The following is an 11,385-nucleotide window of genomic DNA, read 5'->3' as shown; positions in this document are numbered from 1 at the left end:
TACCACAAAAAAAAAAAAAAAGAAAAGAAAAAAATAAAAGAAATGGCAGATAATAATTTTTCTCCTTTTTAAAATAAATATTTTAAAATGTTGAAATTAAATTGCTCTTTTGCTGCTCTGATTTTTAGAAATGAGAGAACAAAGCACAACAAGTAGAGTACCTTTAAATGACTCATAATTACTCACGCAAATACATGTAAACTTGGATACTCAATTAGGCAGCTCATTATGTTGCAAATGCAGTTACATGCTTAAATTCGTGGCCACTCCCTTGGCTCACCCAGCTGTCTCTCCTGTCTTAGGCTTATTTATGACCGGTTATTAATAAGCCGCAGCTGTCAGAATTTGAAAATACATGCTGGTACTAGTGGTGCTGTTCAACTAATAAAAGAGGGAAAGTTTGAAAAGGAAGTTTGCCTTTGAGTTGATGTATTGTAGAGTTGGTCATCTTAGTTGGCAAAATCCCGCTCTCCTTCTGGAGATACAGGCTATACATTTAGAAAAATTATGCTTAATCATAGTAGTGGTTAATGATAGTTACAGTATAGTATACCCCCATCATCTCTGATCTGCAATTCTGAAGTCCAAAAATCCCTGAATTTTTTTTTTTTTTTATAACTGATCAGTGGCAAAACCTGAATCACTTCATTAGGACTCAAATCTGACATGTAATGATGAGGCTCTTTCTAGTCTATTTATCCAGATCACCGGTATGAAGATGTATAGATTGTGCCACAGAGAACTATTAATGTGTTTGATTATGGATCACTGACCCAGACCCCACTGAAGATTTTACATAAAAGCAGCATACATACTGTGTTACCTTTTGAAAATGCAGAAGATTCTAAGGTTTCAAATGCTTTTTGGCCCCAGTAGTTTCTTCTTCTTCTTTTTTAAAAAAATATATTTATTTATTTATTTGGCTGCGTTGGGTCTTAGTTGCGGCACCGCGGGATCTTCATTGCGGCGTGCGGGATCTTTCGTTGCGGCACACGGGCTTCTCTCTAGTTGTGGAGCGCCAGGTTCCAGCACGTGTGGGCTCAGTAGTTGCGGTGCTTAGGCTTAGTTGCCCCATGGCATGTGGGATCTTAGTCCCCCGACCAGGGATCAAACCCCGCATCCCCTGCACTGGAAGGTGGATTCTTAACCACTGGACAACCAGGGAAGTCCCTGGCCCTGGTAATTTCTGATAAAGTGTTATGGCCTTATAGTGAGAGTAACAGATTTCAGATTAGATGTGGGTTAAAATTCTAATGGGGAAACATTAACTGATACATGTTAGAACACTTGGATTATATATGTTACATACAGTTAAAGTTTCCCATTTTTGTTCAAAGTTATTGTGAAAAAAGAAAAAAAGTTATTTATTGTGTGTTGATACAGTACTACCAAATGGAGTAATTAAGAATTTTCTTAGTTACTAAGGTGTTTAAAATTGTTTTTAAATCATTAGTTTAAAAGTGAAGGGACTTCCCTGGTGGCGCGGTGGTTGAGAATCCACCTGCCAGTGCCAGGGACATGGGTTCGATCCCTGGACTGGGAAGATCCCACATGCTGCGGAGCAACTAAGCCCGTGCGCCACAACTACTGAGCCTGCACTGTAGTGCCCACGAGCCACAACTCCTGAGCCCATGTGCCACAACTGCTGAAGCCCGTGCACCTAGAGCCCGTGCTCCTCAACAAGAGAAGCCACCGCAGTGAGAAACCCGCGCACCGCAACGAAGAGCAGCCCCCGCTCATCGCAAATAGAGAAAGCCTGTGAACAGCAGCGAAGACCCAACACAGCCAAAAAATAAATAAATAAAAAATAAATAAATTTATTTTAAAAAGTCAAGATAACAATTTCATATTTAATTGCTGTGCTATATTATCAGTGATTTTCATATAAATAGGAAATACTAAGTAGCATTATAAGTAAATGGGAAAAATTATGCCATCTATATTGAATTAGTACAGTTTGGTTCTTTGTCTCTAATGATATTAATAATACTTTGTTGTTATTTTAATCACCCTTGATCTGTTAAAACCATCCATCCGGTAATCCTCAATCCTTATTTCTGCCTTAGCCCAGCTTTAAGATGTGGCACAGTGGTTTTTCAGAAGAATGGGGGAAGGGGTACCCTTTTCTGTCAGCTCCCTAAGAATCTTACTATTCATTGTCTTTCCTCCGCACTCTTAGTCATTTTTGTCCATTACCAGCATATATGAGAATTTTGAGGTTTTAAATTAAGCATATGTAACTGACATCTTAAAGGTAGATTGTAATCATACAGGCAGATGAGCCTGGGCACATGGCATGTATTTTCATGTACCTTAAAATTGGTTCTTTTGCCCAAATGGATTAGAACAAGTAGATACTCGGCTGCATTTCAGTCAAGGCCTTCCCAAAGCACACTGATAAAGATTCTTTCCTATTTTGGAGGACCAAGTATTTCTGTTTAAATTGATTGATATGGTTGTCATTAAAGTTGCTGAGGGACCCACGGAATCCCTTTATAGCAGTTTGGTGAGTCCGTTTCCAATTCTCTACTTTTACTGACCTGTGATTTTAGGAAATTCTTATAAATACAAAGTGGAAAGTCATTAACAGATAACTGAAGTTCAAAATAGAACAGTCTTCACCAAGTTTCTGAAACAAAACTCTTCTGGTGCATAAAAATGTAGATAATCAAGCAATAATCAGTTTTGACTACAGTAGAGAATATAGCAATATAATGACACTACAGAAAACCTAGAAACTTTTGACGTAGTAGTAATAGTACACCAATTGTTAAAAAAGACGTTCAAGTTGTAAAGCCTGAAATTTAAGAATAAATTAATATATTTTTACATATTAGTTGAAGGATTAACATATTTTATGAATAAAGACAGCGAGGAATTTTTACACATGAATTAATATTGTGGTCATTATAGGTACATCAGAGCTGTGCACGTGGTTAAACCCTCCTTATTAGTTAAGCCAACCACTGTTTTTGCAACTTAGCGGTAGACCTTTGAGGAAAGCTCTAACGTGGATAAAACCTTCAGTGAATACCAGTTAAATCAGTAATTTGAACTTTGTTATGGTTATTCTGATGTTTTTTTCTCTGAGAAGGAAGTAGGGAAACGTGATTAATAACCCATTAGACTTAGTTTTGTTTTTGATGGAAATATTTCCTCCTGTAAAATTTAATGGCCGTGAATTTGATTGCAGAGATTATTTTCCATAACCAGAGCTGTCCCTGGAGAGGCAATTTGAAACAGTTTCATTAGAATCCAGATAACTATCAAAAAGAGTGTTGTGGAACATTATGAAAAAGGGCCACGTGAAAGTAAGTTCAGATCTGGTCTGATATTTTAATATTCCTACCCCTCATCCCCCAAGAAAAGTCAGTAAACACAGTGTAATCTTTTCATTGTCTTTCAAGCCCATGTTTATGACTGATTTAAGGTTTAAAGGTGAAACTACTTTATTATGCGCTCCTTTGGTACCAGTGCCCCCTTGCATAGGAGGCAAAATAAATCTGACTTTCACTAAAAAGTGTTCTTATATCCAGTAGTTTTATGGTGAGGTGTTTGAATGTTTTTATCTGAGTAAAAGGACAGCTAGACAATTTAAAAAATACTGTTGCCAAACTAGACCCTTTAAGTTTTCATGCCTTGTGCAGTGGAATTCATGAATGCATTCATACATGTTTTATGTGTGACTAGATTTAGTTATGAAACACTTATTGAACACCTACTACTTGGCAGGCAATGTTCTAGGTACTGGAAATTAAGCACTTAAAACAGATGAAGTTTAAACCCTCGCATGAGAACGATTTCTTGAGGATCTTACATTCTAGAAAAGTGCTGAGAGTTAGTGTACTTTCTTCCTCTCTAAAAGAGGAGACGATTGCTGTCCTAGGTCGTACACCAGTGCGTGGTCGCGCTTTGCTTTTGCATATTTGTGGCTGATGGGAAGCAGATACCCTGTCGTTGCAGGTGCCTAAACCCTCACGCTCAGAAGGTGCCCCGTGGTTTTCCTAGCTTGCTCACGTGTTCATTCTAACCGGAAGTCCTTTCAAATGTACTTACTGAGTGTCCCAACCCGGCCTGTTTCATCTAGCCCTCGCCCGTCTTCCACGTGGATTCAGCACAACCTCAGTTCGTTGCTTTAAACGGCCGAGTGTGTGCTCATGTGCACGTGTGTGTGCATATGCACAAACCATCTGCTGCAGTGAGGTTTCTAACTCCTTGGGGAATAAGAGCATAGTCGGGGACTTTGGTTTAGCACAGTGCTTTATATATAGTAGCAATTAATGTCAATATTTGTCGACTTCAAGCTACTGTCCTTAAATTGCTTAAAATCACAGCAGTTTCTTTAAAGTGGTCTACATTGAATTTTTTAAAAAATACCTTTCATTTCTTGAAGGTTTGTCTTTTATGGTTAGTCACACCACTTAGCGTATCAAGACCTTTACCTCTGTTTTTAAAAATTGTACAGGTTATGCAAGTAAGAAAATTCTCCATGGGACTTTTCGATGCTCATTAAGAGTTGTTTTTCATGTTCATGGGCCCCATGGCCTTTGGCAGGGCTGGTGGGATCACCCTCTAATCAGGCAAAATAATAGAATTAATTAGTACGGCTCTATCTTACATTTACTTTTTTTTTTTTTAATGGTTGAAGAGGGTATTGGGGGTTGTCTTCCTTTCTTATAACTCTCTTCCTCCTACCTTCCCTTCTCCAAAAAGTTTAAGCTAGATTTAATAATTTCCATTATGAGTTTTGGTTTTTTTCCTCTGTATGATTGATTACTGTGAAAATACACAGGCAGGAAGTCATTGGAAGTTCCATGTTGCAAGAGCCCAGAGTTCTCTCTTCTGAAAGCCTCCACCATGAGAGAGGGTTTCAGTAGCTTGGCTCTCCTGCTGAGTGTTATTTCCTTTGGGATAAGCGTTGACCTCAATGCGTGAGGCGTCTGCTGGGAAAGATTTGCACCAAGGGCAAAAGAGTAAGAAGCAGTCGTGGTATTTTATGGAAGTAATTGGGTTACAAATTGAAATATTCATATTTTATTACTTGGTTATAAATTCTGTTCAATCCTTTGTTCCTCAGCCTTTTATTGGGACTGATTGTGGATCCTGGCAGCCCATTTTAGGTTAAATCTAAAGAATTCTGTATACAGAATTTTAATTTTTAATCAATTAAATGAAGTGGACCATACAAGATAGAATGTAATTATCAAGTAATTAGTTGAAAACCCTTCAAAAGGGTAATTCTCATTTTGGACTTTTGTCATGAGTGGCAAACAAAAAGTCTGGTATGCCAAGTATGCTTTTGTAGATTCTAGTACTGTTTTGAATGAAAGAGATAACAGAATTATAGGTGGATGTTATTATTACTACCTGAATTATTATTTATATTTTCATAGTTCTCATGTAAGAATATTCATTAATATTGTTGTGTCCCAGACTGAGATTTTTCCCTTATGGGCCTAAGTTCTCCCTACTTTGTTTTTTTCTCTTCCCTTATAGACTTGATTATGCATAGTTCAGTTGTTTCTCAGTACTTCTGATAGAATCAAGGATTTAAAAATTATATAAATATAATATGAAATCTGGTTGTAAAATAACTCTTAGTTGACATGATTAGAATGTACATTTGCTAACCTTCTGATCAACGCCGGCAGGTTTTGGGTCCTGCTCCCAGGTGGTGTTCCTTCTTAGACAACTTGACAGAAGAATTGGAAGAGAATCCAGAAAGCACAGTTTATGATGATTACAAATTTGTCACCAAGAAAGACCTTGAAAATTTAGGTAAAAAAAATTACGATGAAATGTTTATAAGATTATTTCTGCTTGTTTTTGTTTTGAGTTTTGAACATTAGAAGTGATGGAGTCACATTTATCTGATTTTCCAAATCGCTTTCTGACAAATCAGACATTAAACTTAGTATATATAATCTCTGCTTAGAAAAAGATTCAGATAAATTCAACCTACTGAGGCTTTTTTGTATCTTAAATGAGGAATAATTTTTTTAACCTACCACCTATGTATAGGAAAACTGTCAGTCAAGGGAGCAGTGACTTTCAAGTACTATTTGAATATAAGAAGATTTTGAGAAATCTCAGAGACTGCACGGAAATGATTTTTGTCCCCCTGTAGGTTTGCTTATGAAAAGACCTAATCCAAAACTTAGAACCCATAGATTGAATCCTCAAATATGTAGAACCTTAACAGTTCCTTAGGTTTAAAGACTACAAACCAAGAAATGCTTCTTAATAATGGCCAACATTTAAAATAGGGCTTACATGTGCCAGGCGGTATTCTGAATGTATTATATACAACTCATTTAATCCTCACAGCTATGGAGTGGATACTATTATGATTTCATTTTATAGGTAAAGAAACTGAGGCACAGAAAGTTTTTTTTTTTTTTTCCCAGAAAGATTAAAGCAACTTGCCCAAGGCTTCAGTGGTTGGTAAATGTGAGGGTTAGAGCTTGAACTTAGAGTCCGTGCTCTTAACCTCAGCCATACTGAGCCCTCTGAAGAACATATGTATCTTAGTTGACTAGTACTGGTTTGTAGGATAACAAGAGTAGGTTTTGCTAATTTTGTTCTATTGTTGGGAAAAGGCTACATAGCAAATTACTGAGAATGGGAAAACTTAGAGGATCCATTCTCCACAAGGCTAGGCAGCTTAGTTGTCTTTAGAACAAATAGATGTACTATAGCAGTTAAATGCTAAAAGAAAATAGAATCATATAACAAAAAAATTAGAAGAGAGATTCTTAAACTCTATTTTTAAACTATATCTTTTAGCACAGTTAATCCAGGCAGAATTATTTTCTACCAGCTACCACCAAGATAATTCTTTAAATTTTAATGTGTTTAAAAAGAAGAGAGTTGTATTTGGCCTTTTAAAAATATGACTTATGGATGAAATAGGGTGAACTAAGTCTTCCTACTGAGGTGCCTCCTTAAATATCTCCAACGTAATTTTTACAGTATGCTTGTGTCATACTCACCTACCTTCTTAAATTTGAGACTAAAAAGTCATTGCTATTTTGTGGATTTTTAAAAACGACTGTGTTTAGTATATTTTGGGTGTTTTTTCAGTCTCTTCACTGTGTTTATTTTGGGTGAGGAAGGCAGTGATAAAGGTTTAGATACGTTTTGTTAAAATGCATTCATACTGCCTATTTTTAAAACTATGGAAATAGATATAATATTCAACAAAAAAAGTTATACTAGAAATCATCTTCATGTAAATTAGTAATATCTTTTAATATTAAATGGGCCATTGGTTATAATTTTTCAACAGATTTTACCATCATATATAAAACCTTTTTAAATAATTTATGTTAAAGTAAAAATAAGGCCATGTGACCAACTTCCCTTATTTCTTAAGGTTATAGCATTGAATACTTGCAAGTTCTGACATTTCCCAATTACGGCCTCTTTAGCAGGTCCTAATACCATCGTGTTTCCCAAAGCGTGTTTCATGGGCCACTGTGTGTGCAGTGCTGGGTGGGTAGCATTGTGGCTGATATCATGGGCGTTAGAGATGGGCTGACATGGGCTCACATCCCACCTCTACCACGTAATAGCTCTATGACTTGGCCAATTTACTTAACCTCATTGTGCCTTGGTTTCCTCATCTATAAAATGGCAAGAGTAATGGTACCTCCTCATAGGGTTGCTTGGAGAATGAATCAGATAATGCTTGAAAAGTGCTCAGCACAGTTTCGAAACATAATACATAAATGTTACCTATCATTTTAAGAGATTTGTGGCAAATAAGTTTGAGAAATGTTAGGTTAAGCCAAGATAAATCCGTTTCTCTACTTACGGACCTCTTTGAGCCTTTAATGCCATCATACACTATAATTCTCCAGGAGGGGGAGGAAAATATGAAACAGTTCCCAAACTTAACTTGATCATAGAACCTCTTCTTCCTCAGAGATCTCTTGGGACTAGTGTTCGGTGAGGCTAATGTTGAGAAAGGCTGCTGCTCCTGCCAGATTCTCTGTGTAGAATTGTTTTAATATGAAAAGCTTTCTCCTAGAATGGGAATAATGCTGGGCCATAAATACAAATTTTATATACCTAATAGAGGAAACAAAAAATTGGGAACACACATGTGCAGGTACCTAAATGCAGATTGTTATGCATTGGACATTTCATTAAGGTTCAGCCCTCCCTCCCCCAACCCCCCTACCACCTTTTAAGTTTCTGCTGTGCACATCCAAACCCTGTGGTTTTATTAACCTAATGAATTCTAGGAAAGTATTTTTCTGACCAAGTCTTATTACTTTATGAGATTATCCTAAATTTAATTTTGCCTTTTGATGTTGTTCTGTAATATATACTGTTTTGTACATCTATGTGATTTTCCTAGTAAGTGATTTTTAGGTCTGGAGGGATGTTCATTTCTAAAATTTGGAAATCAGGGTAATGTTTTCCTTGGAAACATAGTCACTTAGTATTATGCCAACTAAAGCTGCCGTTTTTGTGAGTATATCATAGGTGGTCTTATTCTGAAGATAAATATTCTCATAACCTTTCTCTGTGTAAATATTTGCAATTAATAAATAATTTCTGTGACATAGGCAGAGCATCCTTATGCGACCACCAGCACCACTAATTGTAAATGAAATCTAAATCTAGGAAACCCTGTGAAAGATACTGTTTAAAGCTTCCAAACACTGATTGGCATTGAACTTTTAATTCATCCATGATGAAGTATGTCTGTATATAATATATATGTTGGTATAAATTTGCCAAAGGCTGTTCTTTTGGGGGAAAAACATGTCCTTTCCACATTATTGTTGTGACAGTGTCCTTTGTTTTTGGAAATTATGGGCCATAACAGTGGCCTCCCCCCAACCCCGGCACTGTTCCTACTTGGCAGTTTGAAAGTTGACAACCTCGTGTTGATCTCAGCGTTTTTTGTTTGTTTGGGCTTTTTTTTGTGGCCGCGCTGCACGGCATACGGGATCTTAGTTCCCCGATCAGGGATCGAACCTGTGCCCCTGCAGTGGAAGCGTGGAGTCTTAACCAGTGGACCGCCAGGGAAGTGCCCTCAGTATTATTTTTAAAGTTAAACTAGCTCATGGAATCCAAAATGCTGAGAACCACTTGTATAGGGAACCCTTCTTTACTTATCTGTCATAGTTCATAAAGACCTTGCCATCATTTTTATGCTTAGTATTGCATTAAAAATAAGTAAGGATGATATTGCTGAAGCAGAGTAAAATTTTCTTTGCAATTATTGAAGAAGATCAGTCATTCTGATCCTTAAATTTTTACTCAGAAGTGAACTTATAATCAAATTGTTGTCATGAAAGATCGTCGAATTTTAATCAAGATTTCATAAAGATCTGCCCTCTTCTGATTAACTTTCCCCAGGGCTCACCCATCTTATTGGATCACCTTTTCTCCGGGCATATATGCATGGATTTTTCATGGATATAAGACTCTACCACAAGGTAAGTACAAAACTACAGTTATTTTAGGTGACTGATGAGCACGCTGTAGCCATTTCTTCTCTACTTACTTTCATTTTTATAAAACACACTTAAGGTTTGTAAGCGATCTGTCTGTACTTTGGCATGATAGTCATGCTGTATATGAGACATGCTGCTAAATACAATTCTCTTATTTTTAATTTTTTTCTACTTTGAAAAGGTGAAATTGATGGTAAATCCATTTGCTTTTGAAGAATATAGGAAAGATAAGATCCGACAGAAGATAGAAGAAACACGAGCACAGAGAGTCCAATTAAAGGTAAATATTGTAGTCATCGTTGAATCTACGAGAGAAAGGTACTTCATTTTTATTTTATTTATTATTCAAAGAAACCTGCCATCCATTTCTTAGTTTTTCCATCCTTGGTTTACATCTTCTACTAGTATTTTTGGTATATTTTATTTGTTGTGAGGGTGGATACTCTTTACAGTTTTATCATTATCGACTCTATGGTAATGGTATCGTGGAAAATAATGCCAGGTGAGCTGAGAGTGTCCGTCCTACCAGAAAAATTTGATGCTGTTTTCAAATAGGGATTTAGATTTTGGAGTGTTGGCGCTTTGCTAATCCCCATTTCTTCCTGACATTTGGGAGTGTCTTAGGCTAGCTGCTTGGATCATGGGAAATGGTCATTAGACTATGCCAGGGCCCAGACGGGAATCAGGCCACACTCGTTCTATTAACAGAGGGAATTTAATGTAAAGAATTGTTACCCAGGTATCAGAGAACTGAAAAAGCAAAAGTACTGAGGTATTGATACCAGGGGCCGTGGCTTCAGGGAGCAGCTAACACTGCAGGGCTGGGCGGCAGGAGAGAGGCAGGCCTGAGAGCTGGGACTCGGCCCTCCGTGGAGGGCTGACAGCTGGTGGTGGGGTTCTCGAGGTAGGAGGAGGCTGTTCCCGGGAGCGTGGGAGAACCACAGCGTGGACTCCCTGCTCTGCTGGAGCCACCTGTCGTTGCCAGGACAAAGAAGCGTTGATGGGCGACGCCACGCCAGCGGCGGGCAGAGGGTAAGCGCAAGCCCATCTCCTTCTGCCTTCCCGTCCCGACTGAGATCAGCCACCAAGTGATACAACCATTTCTAACTGGACATTGTTTAAAACACATGCACGCACTTTCAGCGCAAAAGACTAGTGACAGGTTGTTCCTTTTTCCAGATTAGTTGTTAGGTTTTGAAGCAGTGAGTGTGTGTGTGCTGGCCAGGTCAGACCGGGACCTGGGGTCCTTCTGGCCCCTGCTCTTTGCTTTAACCTTAAAGCTAAAAATTGTAGGTATTTCAATACAGTTTTTGTTTTCACCTCTACTAGAAATTGCCAAAAGTTAACAAAGAGCTGGCACTTAAATTAATGGAGGAAGAGGAGGAAAAGCAAAAATCTACATGGAAAAAGAAGGTTAAGGTAAGATTTTATAAGGCAGAGAAAATACTGATAAATTGTTTCTCTATTTTCTTGACAGTAACTTGTATCTTTTTTCTTTTTACTTTAAAAATGCATTTAGTTTTCTATTTTCCCTGCTTTTAAGATAGTATGTGCTCAATATGGGAAGTTTGTAAAATAGAAAAGAATATAAAGAAGAAAGTCACCCATATAATTCTGTCCAGACAGAGGCATCATTAATATTTTAGTGAATTTCCTTCCTGTCTTATTTCTCTTAAAATTATAAACTATAATAGCAGGATACTATTGTATATATAAAATATTTATCCTTGTTCTATAAAATAACACACGTAGCTTCCCATTTTTATTAAAAATTCTTTCGTAAATATTTTTGAGAGCTGCATATTTTATCTTGGGCATGTATTTTACTTTTTTTTTTTTTTTTTTTTTTTTTTTGTGGTACGCGGGCCTCTCACTGTTGTGGCGTCTCCCGTTGCGGAGCACAGGCTCAGGA

The 11,385-nt window shown here is 37.3% G+C and overlaps 1 protein-coding gene across 3 annotated transcripts in view; it reads left to right on the top strand.

Moving 5' to 3' along the window:
- NOL10 (nucleolar protein 10) overlaps window positions 1–11,385 on the top strand; it is an 88,082-nt gene that overhangs the window by 50,168 nt on the left and 26,529 nt on the right. For all 3 annotated transcript variants that reach the window (XM_007127640.2, XM_028496630.1, XM_007127641.4), the window contains 4 exons: window positions 5,652–5,778; window positions 9,376–9,455; window positions 9,655–9,753; window positions 10,803–10,892. In XM_007127640.2, coding sequence (XP_007127702.1) covers window positions 5,652–5,778; window positions 9,376–9,455; window positions 9,655–9,753; window positions 10,803–10,892 — 396 coding nt within the window. The remainder of the gene's footprint in view (window positions 1–5,651; window positions 5,779–9,375; window positions 9,456–9,654; window positions 9,754–10,802; window positions 10,893–11,385) is intronic.

Source organism: Physeter macrocephalus, chromosome 12, assembly GCF_002837175.3.
Source record: "Physeter macrocephalus isolate SW-GA chromosome 12, ASM283717v5, whole genome shotgun sequence".
Classification (NCBI taxonomy): Eukaryota; Metazoa; Chordata; class Mammalia; order Artiodactyla; family Physeteridae; genus Physeter; species Physeter macrocephalus.
The sequence above is the reverse complement of the archived record's forward strand: the minus strand, read 5'-3'. Positions and strand labels throughout refer to the sequence as shown.